A 23,934-nucleotide genomic window follows, 5' to 3' on the forward strand; every position below is an offset into this window, starting at 1 on the left:
AGCAGGAGGTGCCCAGCCAATAGCGGGGTGCGCGCGGGCCGCCCCAAAGCCTCATAACTCGCGACGCCTCGAGTCTGCGTCCATTCACTTCCGACGTTCGTGTTAGGTGTCTGTATGGTTCTGCTAGCAAGGTGTGTCTTGGTTCCAATTGCAATCGCATAGCGGAGATGATTGCCGACGTGTTCGCGCTGACATATTGCCTCAGAGCCTGTTCCTAGGGCAACCCTTCGCATCGTCTTCCTCCACGCCTGTACGCGCACGCCATCAAGGCAAACGTCTGCCTCGCTTTACCTACATACACATTCCACACCTTTCGCGACTGCGTCGCTGTAATACACACTGCATTGCCACTCGATTTGGAGTCGCATTTGCCTCATTCCATCCTACAAAAGTTGATCTGCATCTGAGACGGAGGCCCGGAAAAAGAAAGTCAAGGGGCTGTATACCCAGACTAGGATTCTCCATCAAGCCTGGCTGAAGAGCAGTTCTGTTCAGACTGGTTAATGAAGACCTGGTGGCGGACAGTCGCATTATAAAGAAGCCTTCACTTCCAGCCCTTGGCTGCTTGTGGTATACAAGAAATTGATACGTCCCATTGATTTGAAGCACGTCGCAGAGCTCTGGCGTTGGTTCTGCTTGCGTCTTCGTCCAGAACACTCTACACACGACTATCTGCGCAACCCATTCATTAAGCGCACGGTCCAACATCGTGCCTACGTTGTCCAAGTGATCACTCACTCTACTATCAGCGCAACTACCACCAGCTCGCGCTAGACCTACCTCGAATCATCTCACGAACCCCGCAATCTGCTGCATACCGTGTATAAAAGCCTAGAACCCGCCCTTCAATCACCCGCTCGACAACGTCTGTCGCCTTCCAAGATCCCACGGCCGTACCTTTCGCCAGGTCTCAGACCAAACCCACCAGGGCTTTACAGGACTATACGCCCTCGAAGATCCGCCTGGCAATCACCATGGACGCCGAACCATCTCAGCAGACTCAACCTGCGACTCAACAGGTCCTAGATCCACGGCGACTGGGCAGAAACAACTCCGGTCTTAACGACGGTGATATTGCCGACGTCTTGGTAATCCTCCACCCAGCCACTCCCACAGCCATACGCATAGTCGAACAGACAGCTCTGGAGCGACCTGAGCATGTCCTTTTCCGCAGCTCACTCGATTCCATGAGTAGTTCCATCACCGACGTCGAAGAGCAGGAGACATTCATCATCAACGCCCCTGAAGGACGGCAGGGTAGCAGTTCGCGTGCTGGCGCAGATCTGGCATTACGTATGTCGTCTGCAAAAAGGCTGAAGTTCAAGCCACTCGGATTCATATTTGGGCGCAATCACCAGAGCGCCGATGTCATTTTCGGTCAGGACTCCGGCAAGAGGATAAGCAATCAACACTTTCGCATATACCTCAACGCGGATGGCCTTCTCATGCTGGACGACATGTCGACCAACGGCACCATCGTTGACGATTCGCTTCTGAAGTGCAAGGACAAACGCTTCAGCAGGATGCGGATGCTCAGCTCAGGTTCAATCATCTGTATCCAAAACTCTAATGATGCAGAGATGATCAAGTTCATTGTGCGTATACCTTCTCGGGTCAACTACCTGGACCGCTTCCGTGAGAATTTGCGCAACTTCATCACCGAGTGCCAACCAGACTTTGGCGACGCACAGGGCAAGGCTGTTCAGCGAATTACAAAGCAGTATGGCGGGCCGTCGATGAAGTGGGACGGTGGTGAAACCTATAACATCGTCGGTATGTATTGCCTTCGTGGCTTGGTTGATACTTGCTAACTGTTCTCAGGCCAGATCGGTAAAGGCGCCTTTGCGACCGTCTATCAACTTGCTGAGAAGATGACTGGAAAGCTCCTCGCTGCCAAAGAACTAGAGAAGCGCCGATTTATGAAGAACGGTATGCTAGACAAGAAGATTGACAATGAGATGAAGATCATGCAAGATCTGCGGCACCCGAACATTGTCGAATTCGTCGAATACCATGACCAGGGTGATTATCTTTATATCATCATGGAGTTCGTGCGGCAAGGCGATCTGCAAGGCTACCTCAACCAGTACGGATCCATGAAGGAACATGTTGCGAGGTTGATGGCCCAGCAAATCTTGAGCGCACTCAGTTATCTCCACCGTGCGAAGATCACCCATCGTGACATCAAGCCTGACAACATCCTCATCTCCGATCTGGAACCTTTCACTGTCAAACTATCGGATTTCGGCCTTTCCAAAGTTGTCAAGCACGAGGAAACCTTCCTCAAAACCTTCTGTGGAACCCTACTGTACTGCGCTCCAGAAGTGTTTCCTGATTTTAGCGGCCAGTCGAAAGGTACCAAGCGCCGGCGTGGTGCCAAGACATACCACTCGTACAGCTCGTCTGTGGATATATGGTCCTTTGGTGGTGTCCTCTGGTACGCTCTATGTGGCGAGCCTCCGTTCAAAGGTATCGCAGATGCCACTGGCGAAGCCATGTTCAACAATATTATGCACACTCCCCTCGATCCGACACCGCTACAGAAGGCAGGTGTGTCTGCCGCTTGCATCGATCTTCTGACGCGCATGCTTCAGACCGACCCTGCAACTCGTCCCACAGATCGCGACTGTCTTAACCATCCATGGCTCAAAGATGGTGCACAATTCCTAGCCGACCCGACTCTCCAGTCCATCGCGGAAGAAGAGGAGCCAGAGGAAGCTGAGCAGCAGCTATCGCAGCTCAGTCTTCAGGAGGAGGAGATTCTAGAGTCAGACGAAGAAGGCGACATCCTATCTGATGACGAGCTCATGGCCTTTGTCACAGAGCGCCAGCCAAAGCGAGTTCGCGCTGATCCTTTGTACCCTCGAAATCAGGTGCGAGATCATGAGGATTCCAGCGTCGAGCCATCGTTTACTTCCTCACATCTTGTGAATGACGAGAGTTTTCAAGTTATTCCCACACCGAGGCAGCCTCGTTTGTTTGGTGAGATTGGACAGTCTGCTTTGCAGAGCTCTGGAGTTTTGAGTGCTCATGCCAATGATGCGCTCTCACAGGATGAATCTGTTCGTCTGGTTCAGAACGATGGAGCAGGCGACACTAGTTACACTACTCGTGAGGCAGAGTTTCAGGGTCCTTTTACTGCACCTGCGCAGCTCGAGCGCGGCTTCTCTTCGCCAAGCCTCCTTGGTGCGGAGTCTTTGGTACGAGATCTCAATATGACCTCGCCGCACTCACCCGTATCTAGAACGCAAAGCCCCGTGATGCCAGCGACACCGAAGACCCCGGAAGTCGTTCAGCATAGCTCTTTGGATCAGTCGTCCAAGGACTTTAGCCAAGATAGCGAGCCAACTCCGAGAGCACGACCTTCTGGGATGAACCGACAGATCAATCTTCCTTTGACTGCTTCCTACTACTACGACCCCAAAGATCCAACTACACATAATCTGGAGTATGCTTCTAGAGTGAGCGGATTCGATTTCGTGTCGAACAGCCGCGACGCTACAAGTAATACATCCGCATATCCTGACACGACAGCAGCATCGGAAGCAAGTGCGCTGTCGACAACATCGAGTGTTGCTGCAGCACCATCTACAGCGGTAGCAATTCCCTCGGTTCCGGTGGAGGTTGACATTCGTCCGCCACCACGGCGACTGGGTAAACTCATCGCAACCCCCGATTCCTTCGCGCCTAACCTTGTTCTCAACATCGATCAGAGCAAAACTTCCTGGGGCCGTTTGGGCAACAACACAATCGTATATGAGCACAGAGGTGATACACGCATTCCCAAAACAGCTTTCATCGTGTTCTTTTACTCGCCTGGTGGAGAGGCTCCGGAAACCGTAGAGGAGCTTTCGCAACAGGGCAAAGATTGGACCACCTTAGACAACCTGAATGTTGGCATCTGGACCTGCGCCACACACGGCATCTCGATCAACGGCAAGCACTTGAAGCAGAAAGACGATAAGGGCCGTGCTCTCTTTGGACATCTGCATACTGGTGACATCGTGCAAGTGTATCACGACGCCCGCGGAACTGAGTGCCTCAAATTCCGCTGCGAGTTCTACGTCGGAGCCGGCAAAGAGCCACGACCCGCAGGCAACAGCTTCGGCACACTGATCGGTAACAGGCTTTCACAGTAGACTTGTCTTTGCCGAGAAAGCATCCGCATAACAACGTTTGTGCATCACAACAGCATCATCTCATTTCTCGGTCATCATCATTCTGTTTGAGTTAGCGGGCGTTGACGGTTCCTGTACTACTATCTCCATGCTATCTTTGTGCATATTCTCTTTGTAATAGCATCACCTCGGTGTTGGGGCTCCAAGATCGAGCGAAAATTGTCATTCTTAGTCGTGAACGCACACTGGGTGGATGGTACATGAGCGACATAAACATACTGTTTTGTATTTGGTGGAACGTGTTACGAGCATGAATTTGGGAAGAGGCTAGAGATGGAGCTCGCATAGTCAGACGCCTAGAAAGGCGAGAACATCAATCGATCCATTGAGACAATAATACTGTCAGTATGACATAGCAGCCCTTGGTCCTTGTCGCACTTCTCAGATGGCCGAAATTGACCAAAAAGGGCCTTTGTTAAAGACTGGTCTTGGGATGACCAAGACTTGAGATTGCATGACCATAAGCAAGTGAGAGCCTCAACTTCAATTCTCGTTCTCAATACTGGGAAAATATATGACAAGCTGAACAAAGAGGTTGCTCATTCTTCCTGTATTAGTATGAATCAATTGGCGTACCTAGGTGGTGCTCACTGTTCGTTTCTTTCCTTGCTCTTGCAAAGTCCTTTCTGTCGTCCTTGCGTGTCAGATCTCGTAGCCTGCACGGAGTGCTACCGTGAACTGCTGACACGAACTGAGGATAACGGCATACCGACAACATATTGTCGATCTTAGAGCCCCCTCACTCATTTCGTATCTATGAAACTAGTTCATGGGGGCGCGGTTGTAATATCCAAGTCCAAGACCGTGAGATGGGGTCGTTCAAAATACCCAAGTAGCCCTGTGGTCTACATAGAAGTTTTTGGCGAACGATAAATGGTATTGTTGACTAAGCCTCTGAACTTACCACTAAACTGCTAGAATGTAGAACCACACTAGGCCGGTACGATCCGGTTCCACCAGGAGTGCCGGTGGAGCTTCGGGATGGTCGGATGCGTGCAGGCTTTGTCGTATCTCGCGTACTTGGGATACGATCACGAGGGTAAATTGTATTCAAGATGAGACACCCGCTTTGTCGTCGAATTTGTGACACAAAACCCATAGGTATAAAGCGCGATCGATTTGCCTCTTGCATCTAAACATACAGAAAGATCTTCAAGAGCAACTTGACAAAGCTGCTGATGTCTGTGAAGTCGTCTCCTTGCAAGCCGAATTGCACCCCGACAGACACGCTGTTCACAAGCGCCTCCAAAGGCATAGTGAGAGTACTACAGGTAACATTTATGGGATTGTGTTTCTTCTAAACCAGTGGAATATATGCCTTCCCTCTTTGTCGGGCCCGTCTACTCCTCAACCGAATAATACCAAAGATCGTTCCAACAAAGGCCGTGGCAACACTTGCGATCGCCCATGGTCGCTCTACGAACCACAATACCACGGCGACATCCCCACCATGCCATGATCCTCCAGGCTTATGACCGAAAAAGGTGTATTCTTCTGAGTAGAAGACTCGCGGTAGGACGACGAAGGAATCTGAGTCTGGGTGGAACAAGTCAGCTATCAGGATTGTTTTTGTTTGTTGAGCATAAGTTGCTGACTTACCAAGGTCGTCTCTGGCCCCGCGCTGCATACATTTTCCATCGGGACATTCCTCGAACCATTCTTGCAGTATCGTACTCGTGAACTGTGGCCCAGTCGTCCAGAAGATTGTAAGGTATGGGAACAGCAGATTCCAGTTGTGTGTCACCAGACCCTCTGTCATCCTCTTCACGATCGGATGCTTTGCTGCGGATGCCATCAGGTCGTTATTGACACCCAAAGGCGATGCTTCCGGAAACCAGGCTGGAAAGTCAAGCAAAGGATCCAATGAGCGTCGACACGCGACATCTAGGTCCATGTATACACCACCAAAGTGATAAAGCGCGAAGTACTTCAAGGCGTCGACCTTCTGAATAGGGTACTTGTAGTTGTCATATGTTGGTAAGAACCAGGCGTACTCATTGGATAGAAACTCGCGAGCGCTCGTTGCATTCCACATGCGGATCTCGTAGCTTGGGTTGTGCTCGCGACATAGTTGCGGTGATCCAAATCCAATCGATGGGCCTCCAGAAGGCCCTTCATGGCCTGGGTAGATTCTTTCGAACCATATGTAGTGTATCGTACGTGGGATCTTGGTTCCGTTGTAGGTGGAAGAGTAGTCGGACTCCTGAGGCTGCTGGTTGTTTGCCCGCGATTCGTTCAATTTCTTCGCGTAGTCGGTGGGGAAATCGTCGAATGTGATTTGCTGTTCGACGAGGAAAGACTGAAAGACATATTGGTGCCAGATGACGCTCACTATTTTGAGCAACACTGCGGCAGCAATAACTCTAACGACGAGTTGACGGACAAACATCTTTCCACTATTGTATAGATGCTAGGTTTGGTGAGTAAGGGGTGGGACACACTGTTCTGACATGAGGAAGTAGGAGACTTTTCATGCTCTCCATCAACTGCATGCCCCTTTCTCCCATTCATACAGCCGTCTCGGGTACACCGCCCTTGACGCTAGCCTCGTACATACTACAACATTGATACACCTTGACACTTACGCCCTGTGATTGACAAGGCCCTCGTCAGCTGCTGTGGTCATCCTAGGGATACGAGTTTCAGGAGGAGAACCGTGGGTAGCATGCCAAACAGTGCACATCCTCGATCCATAGTGCGGTGTAGTGATCGTCCGAGGCTGGCAGGTAGTCAATGCTAGCGCCCAAATTGTCACCGTGCTTGGACAGAAAGAGAAGCGACATGCCACCGTGGATTTACTATCATTGCAAACTTCTCAACATAGGTTCCAGTTTAAATCTAACGAAGGAACCGATAAACATTATCTCTTATCTAGCCGCCCCAAGACTTGATGAGTTGCCTTGCTTCGTAGTAGGTATGAGCAACCTGACGGTACTTACCAGCGTCGGACCGAAGGACCAGTTTTGTCAAGCTTATTAAAGCTCCGAGTATGGTTCCATCGTCGACTTCGAGCACTTTGGGCACGGGAAGTGATGTTGTGAAACGTGGAGGGGCGCTCGAACACTGTGGCTATGCTACCTAGCTCCTCGCGGTCGCATAAGCCAACTATGAATACAGGTACCGAGCTAGCTTCTGTTAAGCGGATGTGTTTCTACTGTAGTAACGGCACGGTGAGATGTCTTGTGCCGAGGCTCCGTCAACTAGGGTTCGGTCCGTATTCAGTGATTTTCCAGATGCATCTCGCGTTTCTTTCTCTAGCCGTGATGCTTTAATGTTCGGCGGTAACAACGCGCGTACCTTAAAATCAACTTTCTTGTCTGTTCTTACCGCTTAACTTACAGCCGATTGGTTATAGACGACAGTGTACATGATCCCTTAGGGGCTCCTGTATTGAGGCCAACGGCGTTGCCGCAACTAGCAGCGAAGCGAGACATGACTTCTAGATGGAGAAATTACATAACACTGGGTCTGATCTGGGGTATCGCGACTATTAATAAAGTAGCGCTTGTCTTGTCCCTTGACGCGGCTTCGCATGATTTGGCGAACGCTTGTTTTGAATGATGGAGTTGGGTTGCGGTGAGAACGGCGGCCCTTTGGTGTAGCGAGGATGCCGGCTTGATGGACTAGAGGACTGCCTCGCTACATGTTGGGATAGGCGCTGTACAAATGAGCTCTCTATGGTAATCGAAATGATTTGACTGCGCCACGGGTGTTTCAGAATCAGAATAAGTGAGTGTCAGTCAGGTGCGGAGAATCGAGCCGAAAGGAAAAAATTGCGACACAGGTCTGGCGCATGCCGACTACTTTCGCATGACGTGGATCCACCAACGGAATTCCCGATGTCTTCGTCGGTTCCTGGTTTGAGGTGGAGCATCAGCACATGTTTTTAGTGCGAACAAGACCACTCAGCTTCAACGGCGCCATCATCACGGGTAGCTTGACTCTAGAAAACTGACTTAGCCTGGGTTCCACACCCGAAGAACATCGAGTAATTGTCTATAACCAACACTCAACGCGTGAAGCCGCGCTGGAAGCGAACTAGTCGACCGGCGAGTTCTGACGCGGCCCCCGTATCCGCTAGATGCGCACATTCGTGGGTACTTTAAAGAACTGAATGACCCATTGTTAGTGGTATCACCTAGACTCCTTCGTGTGTGTGGTAGCAGCTACCATTTGTTGTCAGCTCATTGTACATTTCAGGGGTTCCTCGTTCCCACGTTGTACGATCCAAGGTTCCCGCATTGCCAGGTGGTCTGTTCTCGCCAAGTCCATCCGCGAAAATGTTGCTGCACAGCCCTAACCCTAAAGTTGCGCCTTCTCTTGCCATATCGAGAATGGGTTGTGTACATAAGCTGGTTCAACTGGGATAGCAGGCGACAGGAGTAGATGCAACATCGGCCAGATGCGCGGTGTTGCGCACAGGGCAGGGCAGATTCCAATCTTTCACACTTAGGTAATACATTTAATTCCGCGAATCAGCGCGACACATCGCGTGGTACGTCTAGGTACCACCTGGGCAGTGTTATGTGTTCCTGTGCTTCATCCTTGCAACTTGCTTTACGTGATAAGCCACACGTATATTGCTATGAAGATCCCATATTCCTAGCTAGGCACTGTCATGTAGCGACGATGCATTACCCTCTTCCCCAATCTTCAGTCCCTAGTATACGTAGATGAAATCTTCGTTCTCCATATCTGTCAAATCCGAGAAGCCATTGTCTTGCTCCTGTCTCTGGTCTTGCGCCTCCATTTCCACTCCTTTCTGTGTCATTTCCTTTTTCTTCAACATACTTTCGTCAATTCTCACTGCGCTCTTGCCTAATTCCTCTCTTCGCTTCGCATGTCTCTTGTTCAACAGTGCCAAGTACATAGGAATGAGGAGTGCGATGATAGCAACCAGCGCGAACATTACCAGGTTGGAGATAAGGCCGGGCCGGTATAGAGGTGCGTCGTCAACAGAGTACAAGAGTGGACCGATGACGTTGCCTGTGCACATGCCGATGAACACCATAGCCGACGTACACTTCTTCTTCGTGTCACCAGCGGTGTTCTGCACGTGCCAAGTGTATATCAAAGGTGTGATGGCAGCAAGACATGATACAAGGTAGTATCCAAAGAGCAAGACGCCTTTGTGCTGACGGGGTACGGTCAACATCATGATCGTGCCGATAATGGGTAGGATCGCGACAAGGGCAATGGCAAGACCTTTGCGACTCCAACGTGCCGCTCCCCAGGAAGATCCCAGGATACAGACGACCTGAATGACACCGAAGGGAATGTTGAAAAGAATAGATTGGAAGTTAGTATAGCCAAAGTCGCGGATGATGAGATTCCCAAAGGTGGATATACCGCCGCTTGCTATGCTTTAAGAGAGATATTAGTAACAGGCCTCTGATGCAACTAGGTCAACTACTTACGAGATAGCGATGATGGCAATGAACCAACACCAAGTCTTGAAGTCGATCAAGGTCTCCCAGACCTGATCCCACTTCCACTCTCCAGACTGAATACCCATTTGGTTAGCCCTCAGACGCTCGACCGCAATGAATCGTTCTCGCTCGGTTAAGTATTTGGCTTTCATCGGGCTATCCGGCATCAAGACAAGGACGACGAAAGCATACGCTACAGTCAAGAGACCGCAGAACATGAAGATAACCTGGTACTTGTATAGCGAGTCACTATTGATGTGTCCAAGACCGTAGGTGAAAAGGGACCCAACAATGAATGTGACACCGTTCATAGCGTTCCAGTAACCCGTTCGAAGAGTTTGTTCGGAACGGCGCCACCACATCGTTGTGGTCGCAACACACGCAGGAGCTATCATGGCTTCGAAGGAACCCAATACGAATCGCATACCGAGAAGGCTTTTGAAATCAGTACAGGCGGACATGATGGCCAGGCTGCTACCCCAGAGGAAGATAGCCGTTCCGATGACCTTTCCAGTGGGCAGTTTGACGAGGATGAATGCGGCGAGCGGTTGCATGACTAGTTGGGCAAGATAAAGGATAGAACCAAGCCATGAGTATTGTCGTCCTACTAGTCCTGCATCCTTTTGCAGACCGAAGATAGAGACGTAGGATAACGAAGACTTATCGAGCTGTTGGAAAAAGTAGGCTCCTCTGAATATGGGTGTACAAGGTCAGTGCATATCTCACATGTAGTTCGTACAGAGATACTCACAGCAAAAGAGGGAGAACTCGATAGTCCACGCGCTTGAGGAGTGCGTGCTCTTCTTCGTAGGAGAAAGATACATCATCGACATGCGCATTGGCTAGAAACTTGGCTGCAGCGTCGGCTTTCGCAATATCCTGTCCAACTGTGGGGGTGGAGTGCTCGACATGGGTGATGGTGTCGTCTTTGGGAGTTTCAGTATAGGTTGTCGCCATGATGTTGCAGAGCGATGACTTTAGGATAGGTACGTGTTCTTCGTAATTATCTCCTAGGTGGTGGAATCATCTACTTATCAGTGGAAGGCTCCAGTTCGGAGAATAAGAACCGACCGGTTGGGTCGACGATTCTTGCTCGCATCTTCGTGTTGGGTATTGAGCATCCACATGGCCATGCGTATCTCAAGCTTCCCGGTCGCAGTCAAAGCCCCTCATAGCCATGCTGATCCACGTATCACATCCTTCCATCCGTTGTCCATCCGCGCAAGTAGCACATCAACACAAGCTTTTGGGTAAGGAGTGAGCTTCCCCGCAGAGCTCACGCGGTAAACCCCATGCTTAGCTACGGTCGCCCCTGCTTCACTTTCCCCATGGGGGCGGATCCTGTGGGGCCTCTTCTCGAAACATTGGTTCACCAACCGGCTATAGTGGCGGCAAAAGGCAGGATCGACATCGCGATATCGCGTGGTGCAACGTTCGGGGTGGGATGCGCCGAATTCGACGGCCTAGCCGGGGTAGCGATACACCGATGCGTCGTCGTGGGAAACTTCCTAAGAGGTTAAGAGGTGGCTGCAGAACAAAGTCTTGACCTACCGTACGCTTGGTTTAACGTTCATTCTCGTATCTTTTATTAGCAAAAATGACGGGGGGGAACAAACAAAAGAGATATGCTCTGATTGGTACAGGGGGTCGTTCGTCCTTCTTCTACACAGCGATAGCCACGACCTACAAAGAGACCTCTGTTGTTGTAGCGCTATGCGACACCAACCAGACACGACTGGACTTTGCGAACTCACAGTTGGAATCTCTCGGCCATGCCAAGGTTCCCACTTTCAAAGCGTCGGATTTCGACCGAATGATTCGAGACACGAAACCAGATGAGGTCATCGTAACAACCATCGATCGCACACACAACATCTACATTGTTCGCGCGCTGGAACTAGGGTGCAATGTTGTAACGGAGAAACCCATGACTATTGACGCACCACGGTGTCGTGAGATCTTCGATGCTGTTGAGCGAACGGGCAAGAAAGTACGCGTTACGTTCAACTACCGCTACGCACCGCACAACACAAAGGTCTGGGAACTTCTTCGTTCTGGTGCAATTGGAAGGGTGACGAGCATACACTTCGAATGGATGCTCAACACGTCGCATGGCGCAGACTACTTCCGCCGCTGGCACCGGGATAAGCGTAATAGCGGTGGGCTACTCGTCCACAAATCAACCCATCACTTCGACCTCGTCAATTTCTGGTTATCGTCGCGTCCGGAAACTGTGTACGCGCAGGGAAATCTGAACTTCTACGGGCGAGAGAACGCTGAGAAGCGAGGCGTTCAAGACTTCTACACAAGAGCCCATGGCAGTGAGGTGGCGAAGAAAGATCCATTCGCACTGCACATGGACCAAAATGAGAAGCTGAAGAAGATGTACCTCGATGCCGAGCACGAAGACGCATACTATCGCGATCAAAGCGTCTTCGGCGACGGCATAAGCATAGAAGATACAATGAACCTCCTGGTAAAGTATGAGAACGGTGCGGTACTCACCTACTCCCTGACTGCATACGCACCATGGGAAGGCTTCCGCGTGTCGTTCAACGGCACTGGGGGCCGTGTGGAAATGGAAGTCGTCGAGAACAGCTACGTGAACAGCGGAGGTGACCAATCGCTCGAGGGATCACTCGAAAAGCGATCGATCACACTCAGAAAGCTGTTTGAGAAGCCTGAGGACATAGAGATCCCTGATTCTGTTGGGGCGCATGGCGGAGGCGACGAGGTCCTGCTAGCAGATTTGTTTGGTGAGCAAGGTGCAGAGATCGACCAGGATATGAGAGCTGCTAGTCACGTTGACGGTGCGCTTTCAATTCTTACGGGTATCTGTGGAAATAAGTCAATGGCTACTGGACAGGTTGTTAAAGTTAGCGACGTGTTCGTGGTGTAACTGTGTATGGCGTGTCGGCCGTAGTAGGATAGTGAACTATCGAATTTCTCGGTATGCACGCAATGATACGATGTGGTATCTAGTGTTTCCGCATCTCAATAAAAGATCACGGTGGCTGGTAGTGACTAGTGACTTCGTAGAAATAAGCGTCATCGTGTGGGCCGAACCGCGGCTGCCCCGAACCCTGACGAACAACGCTAAGATCGACGGGTCTCTCATTCCCGATGATGTTCGTGAGTAGCTTTTCGTCACCGACATGTTGTTTGCTTGTCTCATCAGCTAGCTCCTTGACATTCTAGCGATATTGGAAATGTTGCGCCCCCTGCAATACCTTCCGCACATATGTCCACTTTCAGAGGCGTCATAGCTGGTGAACATTGTTGCGCTACCCTTCTCAATCGATATGCAGACTAACATCTTGCTATAGAATTTCCCCACATCAGGATAGATTATTTCCGTCAGCAACCGGAGCACAAAGCGCCGTTAGCATGCTTCTTGAGTCATGTACACTCTGATCATTTGGCCGGCCTCGAGTCGTTACGCGCTCCGTTTGTGTACTGTTCAGCTGCGACTAAGGAGGTGATTACTAAACTTGTTCGGCTCTGATGAACTTCACTGTAAAACTGACATGTCTTGTAGATACTGCTGCGACTAGAGAGATTTTACTATCGTATCAACTTTGCTAAGGGTATCCTTGAGAGTAGCAATGTCACTTACGACAGAAGCATGCGCAAACTGGCTAAGGCGCTCCCTCTTGACACACCAACCTTGATTGAATTAGCGCCAGGAAACAGTATCAGGGTAACTCTTATCGATGCGAACCATTGCGTCGGTGCCGTCATGTTTCTGATCGAGGGCAATGGTAAAGCAATACTGTACACCGGCGATATCCGTGCGGAGGAATGGTGGGTAAACTCAATAGTACAAAACCCAGTACTATTGCCATATTCACTCGGAAACCGAGAGCTCGATTGCATGTATTTGGACACGACTTTCGCTACGAAAAAGGAGCCCTATCGACAATTTCCGAGTAAAGCACAAGGCATACAAGAGCTGCTGGACAAGGTGGGTGAGTATCCGCGCGATACAATCTTTTACTTCCATTCTTGGACGTTTGGGTATGAGAACGTATGGATAGCGCTCTCTGCATTCCTACACTCGCGCATACACCTTGACGAGTATCGAGCGCGTGTATACGGTTCATTGTCTACGCTAAATAAGCGGCAATTGCGAGAAGCAGGCCTCGATGTCCCAGCAAGTAACAAGCCGCTTCAAGAATCTGGACTGGAGATCCGCGAGGCTCCTGCTTTATGCGGTTTTAGGAATGGAAATCACATACAACCGGGTTGTCTGACGTCTCAGGAGGACGTCCGCATTCATAGTTGTGAGCGTGGCATGGGTTGTTCTGTCCTGGACCGCGATTCGAACGCAGAGATCATACACATCATCCCCATCGTTACGCGCACCGACGGAGTGGATATCGCCGAACTAGGCGCTGGAGGTGGCAAGGGCGATCTCGATCAGAAAGAAGAGCTAGAGTCTGGTGGAGTGGGCGGCATGGACAAGTTATTGGAGCTCTGTGCTGCATCCATAGACGATGAGCGTTTGCTCGCGAAAGTAGTTGCGTTGGTACGGCGTACTCTCATCGAAGATGGCAAACTCGACCTCGACATGCAGCTTCAAAAGCACATTCATGACACGCAAGACGACGTGTCTTTGGAAACTCTCGTCTCTATATTGTCATCTAATGCTTTACAAGACTCCGGAATGGAACTGCCGTCTAATAAGACGATTCGATTTCCATACAGCCGCCATTCTTCATACTCCGAACTTCGTGGCTTTGTTAGGGCCTTCAGTCCTAGAGATGTATTTCCATGCACTGTTGACGATGTTCATTGGACACTCGAGCTTAGCATGCGAAATCTGTTTGGCGATTTGTGCTCGGCTGATCTTTTTCGCCACGATACCATAATGATGGAGATTTTCGAAGCAAGATTAGCCTTCGAGGGCCGACAAAAGCGATACAGAGGAGAGAACCAAGCGGATACGCAAATGACTGATGATGGGGCCCATGAACGGGATGTCATACTCCCTACCTCGAACGACCTCGCTTCAAGCACGCCGACCAAATCAGGAAGCTTTGGGGTTCGGAGGGTTCTTCCTACATCAGAAACACCTTTTGCGCATAGTTTTCGTCAGGAAGTGACCGATCAAACTCCAGAAGATCAATCTATCCACTTTGCATCGGTGGCCAAACAGCACACCACGGCTTCCGATTCTTCCTCCAGGATAGATTTACTGGCACCCAGCTTACACAAAAGGCGACGAAAGACAAATCGGCAACTTGCTTACGACGCAGCAATTGGAGCCGATGGTCTTTCTTGGAGCGACTATGGTGGTTTAGTTTCAACCAGAAGCAGGGCCGTCCAAGATGAGCCAGAGCTCTGAGAGAAACCCCGATCTTGCGACCCTTTGCTAATATGGGCGATTTGACGCTCACATCTGCTGCAGAGAACATGGTTTGTTGTAATGCGGTGGCAAAAGGAATAGTGTGGGAAAGCTTTTGAGATGATATGGTGTGGTTGCTGTACTCCTTCGCATTGGCATCGAGGGTCCTAACTTAACAATGTATTTAAAGATCAACGTGGTTCATTTTTTGCAAAAAATACTACCCTCACCTTTTCACTTCTATCAGATCCTTTCGTGTTCTCTCTCTACCTCTCCGTCAGACTGTTCTTGCTCGCGCTCCATCCCTCCGCAGCTCAAGTCAGCACGACACACCAACGTCTTTTCTTCGAATAACCCTGTGCCATCTCCCAACCTCCCTTCCTTTGCGATGCGTTCAGCCTGCTTCGTATCCACCCACCAATATTCCTTGAACCCTCTTAGCGGGAAATCTCTAACTTTGTCGTCACCTCCGTCTAGTCCCACGTACCCCCGAACTGCCTTATGTAAATCATTCACGTAAATCTGCATCAATGTTGGCCTATCTAGCTGCCAGTCTGCTAATTCGTGAATACTAGGTAATGGCCAGCAGTCGTCCCAGTGCGCTCGTAACGAATCGAGACGACCAAGATCAGCCGGCAGGCCTGTGAACTCTACGAACTTGCGTTCCACAGCTGACGCAAGAACTTGCCATGCGCGCCCGTGTCCCAATGTATTCAGGTTCCATTCAGTACTCCAACAAGCTTGGCAAGCATAGTAACGAAAGAATATATGACAGGCTTCGTGTAAAAGCGTGCTGAGCATTAAATTGCAGTCTATAGATGGTATTATGACGATGCTGTAGCGAAAATAACGCACAGACGCCACGCCAATTGCCGTTTCATATCTGGGGTGTAGGGGAGTAGTAGCCCAACGAAAGCAGGAGAGGCGACGCGGAATGTCGGAGCCGAAGAATAGAATGTTGATATGCTTCCAAAGCTCGCGCATTGAAGATTCAGGGAAGATTGTGTCAAGACTTGCAGATGGTGTGGATGGTGTGATGGCAAAGAACAGTGGCATGTGCTCTTGAACCCATATTTGAAGGTTCATCAAAGCGGCTAGTTGCGTGTTATTAAGAGATTCTAGTGGGCGGTCGAAGTATTTCACTGCTGTTCTAGTCAGTTCCATTGCTTCAGCACGGAGCGCAACGTTCATTTTCAAGGGTTTGTAGCACTGATTTCCGAACTCGTTTTTGGTGCTGTCGGGTTTGAGTTTGGGATGGTCGTGTGGATGTATCTTGCAGTTCCAATGGGACTTGTAGAAACGCGGATCACACTGATCACAGTTGCATGCTGGTTGGGGATCCTGGGCCTCGATAAGTGCGCGAAGACCGTCAAGGGTATCTGGGCACGGGAACGTCTGCTTGCTCCTACGCCGAAGAGCGTCTTTGATGGTAGATTTGATGTGTAACTTGATGTAATCTTGGGGCATCTCCATGACGCAGGAGTGGGTTGGTGGGAGTCGATGTGTTGTGTCCAGGCAGATCTGCAACTCCCCCACAATCCGCTCTATTTGTACCCAGGAATTGGTGTAGAGAATTTGATTCACCCAAAAACATGCAAGCTTCCTCATCTGTAGATCACGTTCGTGCAGTGAAGGGCTACGTACGTTGACGAACTACCGTTGAACTTTTGCATGGAATCTATCGTTGCTCGTCGGCTGCCTAAACGCCACGTAAAAATGCTTCAATGACCTACGCCACCTGCTACCCAATTCATGAAATCAGGGTCGTTTGGATTTGGAAACAGTCCTCTGTCTGGTGGCGGCTGTCCTTCCGCCTGCTGTTGCTGCACCGGCATTCCCTGATTCAGCTGCTGTTGTTGTTCCTGTTGCTGTCTTCTCTCTTCCTCTTGTCTTCTCTGCCTCTGTGTCCTGTAGTACAGCAAGAATGCCAAAGCGCCGCTCAGAGCCAGAATGATGAGCGACTCGAGAATATCCGAATCAATATCGTCGCCGTGGTAGCCGTCACCGTAGTAGTCGTCGCCGGCTGTATGTGTGTCATCGAAGTCATCAGGCTCGTATTCATCCCAGCCGGCGAGTTCGGCTTCGAGGAAAGCGTTGAGCCACTCCGAAAGTGTCCATTGTTTCTTGACGACTGCAGCCATATTAGTACCAGATCGGTCGAAATGTTTTCAGAAGTGGCGTCTTACCGGGCTCCTCTTGGATAGACTTGATGTTGCCATTTGTGAAGGTATTCCACCAACTCCGGATCCTGAGTTTGTACAACGCTAGGATGACGGGTAGGTAAGCCTCGCGCGGATTTGTCTCCAAGGCAAGATCATAATGTCTTTTGGCAAGATGGAAATCTTGATCAATGCCGATGCCATTCTCGTGCATCCAGCCCAAATTCCACATGGCTTGTGCGCTTCGCATGGTCTCTGCTGCTGCTGTGTAACAAGCCACAGCCTTTTCGGAATCAGGATGTGTTCCGAGACCCATCAGATAGTAATCTCCCATCTTGACCATGGCGTCAACATTCTTCTGTTCTGCAGAGCGCGTCCAATATACTAGCGCCAGGAATGCATCGCTAGCCAGCGAAGGCTTCTGCTTCATGAAGGGAACGAGCGAGTCTAAGGTAAAGCGAGGCTTGACTTGGTCGAGAAGGTAGGCGACGTTAGCCTGCGCAACCTCGAAGCCTTGTTCAGCTGCCATCATGTAGCTAACGAGTGCAGTCTCTAGGTCGCCATTCGCGTAAGCCTCATTGGCTTCTGGAAAAGATGTAGAGACAAGCTCGGCCTTCTCTGCGACGATCTTGTAATATGTGGCCGCTAGAGGACAAGACTTGGTGCGAGCGATGCCGTTGTTCGTCATTTCAGCTAAGTAGTAGAAGGCCTCGAGATGCCCATGCCTAGCTGCAAGCTCAAAGTATTTAGCCGCGATGGCGATATCGCCTTGGTCCAGAAAGAGCGCACCAAGTCGGACTTGTGCAACTGCCAAATCCTGGTCTGCAGCTGCACCGAACAGTTCAGCAGCCTTTACAGCGTCCTGAGGCACGCCTAGGCCTTTCAGATACATGATACCCATCGAGTACTGCGACAGTGCATCACCTAACTCCATGCCACGTCGAAACCAGGTTCTTGCGATCTCGAAACTTTGTGGCATACCCTCGCCGCGCAGGAACATCCGGCCAAGATAGCCAGCGGCCTTCGCAGCTAGCTTCTCGGTAGTCGGCGATACATTTGCGTTAATCTTTCCGTCTTTTGTCCAGTACATGCGGGCAAGTTCCAAGAACCGTTTCTTAGCCGCCGGAAGGTCTCGCTTCAACGTTCGTGCGCCGTCGTAATTGAGTTTAGCAAGATTGAATGTGGCCCTAGCATCACCCTTTCGGGCCTGCAGATCCATATATTCGAAGACGTCGTCGAGGGAGGAGAAGGCATCAGATTGAGCGCTTGCAACCTTGGCGTTGGGTCCCGAACTGCTCGTACTTGCACCTTCGCCATACACACCGCCTTGATCGTCAGCGATATTGTATGACTCTCGCGGCATAGAATGCCCGCCTGGTGGACCAGACCGCATGTATGCAATAGCCTTCTCAGCCGCCGCTTTGTAGAAATGTACAGCCTCGTCACAGTTCCGCGGAGTGGATATGCCCGCCGAATGTCTATACGCAACAGCCATTTCTGACCGTACGTCTCCACCTTCAGCGCCCAATGTGTAGTATAGCATAGCCTTGGACTGGTCTTGCTTGACTGCCCCGCCGATGCCAGTCGCGTGCATGAAACCAACCATGTGCTGTGCCGAGGCATTTCCATTCAGAGTCGCGAGCTCGTGGTATCTTCGAAAGGACTCGGAGTAGTTGCGCGGGTGCGTGTAGTTGCCGTAGAAGTTCATCTCGGCGAGAGTAAAGATTGCATCGGGGTTCTTCTGGGCCGCGGCCTCTTCCAACAAGTCAACGGCCTGTGACAGGGAATGTCCAAGTTTCTTGGGCTGCGGGTTCGTGGTCAACAGCTCCTGCTGCGGCGGTCCATTCATGAAGAGCAGGAAGAAGACTTCCTTGGCGTAGTACGCGCTGGTACCCAGTATGCCAGACTTTTTATCGAAATTCCACCATGGCGCCGCAGCCGGTTTGATCGTGTGTAGAAGCGCCATAGCATCGTCAAAGGCCAGTACGCCCTGGTCTGGGTTTACATCTCCTTCTACGTTCCCCCATCCCGACTTCCAAGCCTCTCTGGTCTGCCCCGAAGAAACGCATAAGAATAGCGAGAGAAAGACTGCGGGTCTACCAGTCAGTCAGAAGCTACTTCAGTCGCATGTGCAGATACGTACCAAAAAGAAGCGGCACAAGCCGCTGTAGCTGCGGCCTCATTGCGGGTATATGTCGAAATTCAAAGTAATGGGAAGAAAGAAACTCATGGCGTCATCTCGCGGGGGTCCGAAGCAGAGGCGCGACTACTTGTACGCAGTCGTGGTGCAGTTGTTTGTAGAGGCCAGCTTTCCACTATCACGGCAGTTACGCCCCCCGATGCGTGGCTTCTGCAGCCAATGAGCGTTGACGTCACTTATGTCACACGTTCGCGCGCCGCAACAACGCCGCGTACTTTCCCGGCTTTCACTCATGGGAATCTGGCAAATGTCCTCGCTTGCATCAAGCTTCCGCGCTCTCGCGATATTTCTCCGTCGCTATCTTGCTTCTTTCGCGGACGAAAGCCTGCGGGCAAGGACAACCGACCTCTTTCCGCATTTGTCATCGATGGAAGCACTAACATCCTTGCACGTATCATCATCATGATTCCCGTCTTGTTCCTACGCGTTTTCCTACGCGATGTTCATCTTCCCACTATCGCTCTTTGATAGCACTTTTCTTGTCCCCTGAAATCGTATCGAAGAACCTACATCATGGCAGTCTTGAACGCCTCATCAGAGCGCGCGCCTCTACTTCGGCGTTCGACGTCGCCAAGCTTGTCGGACAGAGATGGTAAAGATGGTGAAGCAGCCATCTCGACGTTAAGAGGGTCACTTATTGTCGGATCTGTTGGTCTTTTGATTTTTCTCCAAGGTATGTCTATCCGATGTCTGAAGCACCATCAGCATGTTTTCTCTTCCCACTTTCGACTATGTGTTGTGCCATCCTTAGATGAGTGAGGTTATGCACCGTGGCAAACTAGTAGAAGCCATTTGGTATTATATTCTCGCGGTACTTTTTCAAACGACGTTCTAATTGCTATGGTAGCCACAAATATCTCCATCCTTACCACAACCCAGTCATCTATTGCTGCAGACTTAGATGCCTTCGAAACCGCTAGCTGGTTTACTTCTTCGTACCTCATCGCCATGTCCTCTCTCGCTCCCTTAATGGGACGACTATGTCAGGTCTTTAGTCCGCGTCTATGCATGTTCTTTTCCACCATGTTGATCTGCATTGGATCGGTCACAACGTCCACCTCCGTATCTTTCGAGCACTTCATTCTTGGTCGCGTGGTGACTGGAGCTGGTGGTGGTGGCATCTTCATTGTTGCTAGTATCATGGCAATTCAGATGACTAGCCCAAAACGGAGAGGCCTCTACATGGGTCTTGCCAACACTGCAATGACGGTCGGTGTCTCGCTAGGAGCGGTGATAGCGGGTGCGCTTGAACCCAGGATCGGATGGGTAAGCTGTTACTCTAACTCCAAGTCATCGTCAGTCGCTTATTGACACGTGCAGAAACCACTTTTTGGTATACAAGCACCAATAAGCTTAGTGGCCGGCTTGGGTCTGCTGTTCTCTATTCCAGCTAGCCATACATCAAAGAACATCAAGTACGAAAGCCTCTCGATTCGTGAGAAGCTCGCCCGCATCGACTACTCTGGAGCGCTCCTCCTGACCACCACCATTGTACTCTTTCTTCTCGGCTTGTCTGGTCCAAAGGTCCTCCCAACACCCATTATTCTATCGGCCCTCGCTCTGCCAGTCTTCGTTCTCAATGAGGCCTACGTCGCTGGCGACCCTGTCATTCCAGTCTCTGTGCTGCGGTCGCGCGGTACCCTATTGACCTGCCTCGCCACGACTGGTTTTATGATGGCTCGTTGGAGTATCCTTTTCTACACGCCCGTGTATGCGCTTGCCGTTCGAGGCTGGGCGCCTGCCGTTGCTGGCTCGATCCTCATCCCTACGAATGCCGGCTTCGCAACTGGCGGTCTTCTTGCTGGCATCTTTCACATCAAACGCACAGGCAGCTTCTACCTCCATACTGTTGTCGCCATGGCACTTTTCCCAATCACGATGGCTGTGCTCGCCCTCATCTCCACGCCCACAAGTCCATGGGCTCTATACGTTGCCATGGTCTTCCTCAACGGCCTTGTCACTGGTGCTGCAACAAACTACGCATTAGTCCATCTCCTACATCTTACGCTGCCAGAGGTCCATCCGATTGTCATCTCCCTCCTTGCTACCTTCCGCGGCTTTTCTGGCTCTTTTGGCTCAGCGATTGGTGGTGGCTACTTCGTCCGTGTGCTGCACAAGTCTCTGGACAGGGGCTTTGCGAAAGCAGGGCTGAAAGGCCGCGGTGAGCTTATTAGGAGATTGCTGGGAAGTCCTGCACTTGTGGGAAAACTGGAAGGTAAGGATAGGATCGTTGCCGTTGGGGCATATGCGGATGCACTCAAGGCGTTATTTCTCTGCGCCGTAGGGCTCTCGGTTATTGTTGTTCTTGTACAGGCCGGTACAGGTTGGAAAGAACCGATAAAGAGTGAGAGTCAGAGGGAGGAAGAAGAGGCTGACGCCGAAGATGGGGTGCCTGCAGGTGCTTGAGTACCACATAGGTAAAGCGGTCCTTGGAACAAATGTACATCGGAACTACATTGACATCTGCATGCTGAACCGCATCCTTTATCCTGTCAATCTCCAAGCATCCACTTCCTAGTACTTCAAGGAACTCCACGCCGGAGCGCTTCGAGAGACAAGCCCTTGAGCGCAGGGACTTCTTGTAAGTATGTAGGTCTACACATACCATTCAATGGTTCCATGGCTGTATATACGCGTTGAGAGGCACACTTTGATGTTCCCCAATCACCTCGTTTTGTGGCTCTACTATTTCTCATCACCAGCTCTCGTGTAACCCTTCCCGAGTGACCTGTCATTTTTCATCCGGTACTGTTGGTACCCGACATGCATACTGGCGACGCTGTCTCCATGCTCTCTTTCCTTCCACCACCTTCCATATTGCATCTTCCGGCTTATGTTCGGTCTCGCTTCGAGTGTTTGTTGTTGTCGGTGCAGGGTCCATGCTACGTCGCGCCTGCCTGTATAAGATTTTCCACGCTCACCTTCAGTCTCTACTACCTCGCCTCACGATATCACCAACGACGTACGAGATTGGTTATACTATCAGCAGACGCCGATTGTATTGCCGACTGTCTGCGATACCTACTCTCACCGCACAATGTAAGTCTCTCTCCCTTCCAGTGTCTAGACTGTAAGTCTCCAAGTTGAGACAGTGGGCTCCACGAGTTTGCATGAGCACATTACCGACTTTGGCCCTCGGTCAAGCATAGCACACGCTCGAAGCTATACTTCAGCAGCAGCCACCGATGCCACGTCCAACATCTGCTGCACCTCAGTGAACCGCCGCTTCTTTCCAAGGCACAAACAGCTAACCTATACTACGCCCAGACTCAGTCCCTTCTTTCTCAAAGAATCCGCATCATGGCTCGTGGCTCAACTGCTATCATGTCAAATCTTGTGGCCAATCCCTACCCCAAGGCGAAGGAGCATGTCGCTCGCATTTCTCTTTGCGAAGTCTGCGATCGCCAGATCCTTACTAAGGACTGGGCCAGTCACAAGAACTCTAGAAAGCACCGGGCGGCTGAAGCTAAAGAACGTGAAGAGGTAGAGAAGTTGAAGAATCCCGGAGGTAGCTTCGGCGGCGACGCGACTGGCTTCGGCGACAGCAACGAATTCGGCGGTGCTGGTCAGTTCGCAAATGCCAACGAGTTCGGCGGTGCTGCTAATTCTACCAACGATGGCTGGGGCTCTGGTGGCGATTTCGCTAATACCAACACCGGTGGTGGCGATCGGGCCTGTTACGGGTGCGGTCAAACTGGACATCAGAAGCGCGACTGCCCATCTGGTGGCGGTGGCGGTGGCGGCGGCGATCGTGCCTGCTACGGCTGCGGTCAGACCGGTCACCAGAAGCGCGACTGTCCTCAGGGCACTGGTGGTCAAGCTTGCTTCAACTGCGGTGAGACCGGGTAAGTCTAATATCTTCGTACTATTTACTAGTGCCGTGCTAACGTCTCATTAGCCATCGTAAGACCGACTGCACTCAGCCTCGAAAACCTATGGCTGGTGGTGGCGGCCGGACTTGCCATAACTGCGGAGATGAGGGCCATATGTCACGTGAGTGCGACAAGCCTCGTGTGATGAAGTGCCGCAATTGCGATGAGGAGGGTTACGCATCGCGCGAGTGTCCAAAGCCTCGTGACTGGAGCCGAGTCAAGTGCCGTAACTGTAACAACTTCGGTCATGGCGAGAAGCGATGCCCGGAGCCTCCTGCTGAGAACACCGGCGGTGACTGGGGTGGTATCGGGGATTCGACAGCTGCAGCTGGAAGTTGGGGCGTTGCTCCTGTTGAGTCGACGGGCAATTGGGCTGATGATACCACTGCGGCGGTCGATGCCGACGTTACTTCTGCCTGGTGAATTATCCTGGAGATTTACAACTGCTTGTTGGCTCGATGATGTTTTAGCATCGCCCAACATACGCAATATCTTCAACGATAACTGACCAACCTGGGAATCTATCGATACGACAGCTATAGGCAAGGAAGAACTCGAAGCTTAGTTGAGCTCGCAATCAAATGATGGATAGGGGCTGGAGAGAGTCGGGCAGTCTACGGATACGCAGTTTCATGCGAAGCAGGGCACAGTCCTATACAGCTAGGGACTAGAATACGTACAACGAGGTATTCTCAAAATGACAACCAAATGTGAATTACCACACAGGCTCGTACATGACAGCCTGACCC

The 23,934-nt window shown here is 51.0% G+C and overlaps 8 protein-coding genes across 8 annotated transcripts; 5 read left to right on the plus strand and 3 right to left on the minus strand.

Annotated features, from left to right (window-relative positions):
• Positions 1-974: 974 nt before the first annotated feature.
• J4E82_007375 (uncharacterized protein) lies at positions 975-4,139 on the plus strand (the record flags this gene model as incomplete). The annotated part of the gene is made up of 2 exons (XM_051733621.1): positions 975-1,773; positions 1,822-4,139. 2 exons carry the CDS (start codon positions 975-977, stop codon positions 4,137-4,139), a joined length of 3,117 nt encoding a protein of 1,038 aa, XP_051586668.1.
• Positions 4,140-5,475: 1,336 nt separating this feature from the next.
• J4E82_007376 (uncharacterized protein) lies at positions 5,476-6,567 on the minus strand (the record flags this gene model as incomplete). Its single annotated transcript, XM_051733622.1, has 2 exons — positions 5,476-5,714; positions 5,778-6,567. The coding sequence occupies 2 exons, from the start codon at positions 6,565-6,567 to the stop codon at positions 5,476-5,478; spliced, it is 1,029 nt and encodes a 342-aa protein (XP_051586669.1).
• A 2,271-nt stretch (positions 6,568-8,838) lies between these two features.
• Positions 8,839-10,564, minus strand: J4E82_007377 (uncharacterized protein; the record flags this gene model as incomplete). Its single annotated transcript, XM_051733623.1, has 3 exons — positions 8,839-9,541; positions 9,596-10,297; positions 10,359-10,564. 3 exons carry the CDS (start codon positions 10,562-10,564, stop codon positions 8,839-8,841), a joined length of 1,611 nt encoding a protein of 536 aa, XP_051586670.1.
• A 640-nt stretch (positions 10,565-11,204) lies between these two features.
• Positions 11,205-12,506, plus strand: J4E82_007378 (uncharacterized protein; the record flags this gene model as incomplete). Its single annotated transcript, XM_051733624.1, has 1 exon — positions 11,205-12,506. The coding sequence occupies one exon, from the start codon at positions 11,205-11,207 to the stop codon at positions 12,504-12,506; it is 1,302 nt and encodes a 433-aa protein (XP_051586671.1).
• A 342-nt stretch (positions 12,507-12,848) lies between these two features.
• J4E82_007379 (uncharacterized protein) lies at positions 12,849-14,290 on the plus strand (the record flags this gene model as incomplete). Its single annotated transcript, XM_051733625.1, has 4 exons — positions 12,849-12,876; positions 12,934-13,085; positions 13,146-14,218; positions 14,266-14,290. 4 exons carry the CDS (start codon positions 12,849-12,851, stop codon positions 14,288-14,290), a joined length of 1,278 nt encoding a protein of 425 aa, XP_051586672.1.
• Positions 14,291-16,675: 2,385 nt separating this feature from the next.
• Positions 16,676-19,296, minus strand: J4E82_007380 (uncharacterized protein; the record flags this gene model as incomplete). Its single annotated transcript, XM_051733626.1, has 3 exons — positions 16,676-17,085; positions 17,141-19,201; positions 19,257-19,296. The coding sequence occupies 3 exons, from the start codon at positions 19,294-19,296 to the stop codon at positions 16,676-16,678; spliced, it is 2,511 nt and encodes an 836-aa protein (XP_051586673.1).
• Positions 19,297-20,261: 965 nt separating this feature from the next.
• J4E82_007381 (uncharacterized protein) lies at positions 20,262-21,719 on the plus strand (the record flags this gene model as incomplete). Its single annotated transcript, XM_051733627.1, has 2 exons — positions 20,262-20,579; positions 20,634-21,719. The coding sequence occupies 2 exons, from the start codon at positions 20,262-20,264 to the stop codon at positions 21,717-21,719; spliced, it is 1,404 nt and encodes a 467-aa protein (XP_051586674.1).
• Positions 21,720-22,613: 894 nt separating this feature from the next.
• Positions 22,614-23,608, plus strand: J4E82_007382 (uncharacterized protein; the record flags this gene model as incomplete). The annotated part of the gene is made up of 2 exons (XM_051733628.1): positions 22,614-23,158; positions 23,212-23,608. 2 exons carry the CDS (start codon positions 22,614-22,616, stop codon positions 23,606-23,608), a joined length of 942 nt encoding a protein of 313 aa, XP_051586675.1.
• Between the last annotated feature and the right edge of the window lie 326 nt (positions 23,609-23,934).

Source organism: Alternaria postmessia, assembly GCF_024291825.1.
Source record: "Alternaria postmessia strain BMP 2775 chromosome Unknown scaffold_49, whole genome shotgun sequence".
Classification (NCBI taxonomy): domain Eukaryota; kingdom Fungi; phylum Ascomycota; class Dothideomycetes; order Pleosporales; family Pleosporaceae; genus Alternaria; species Alternaria postmessia.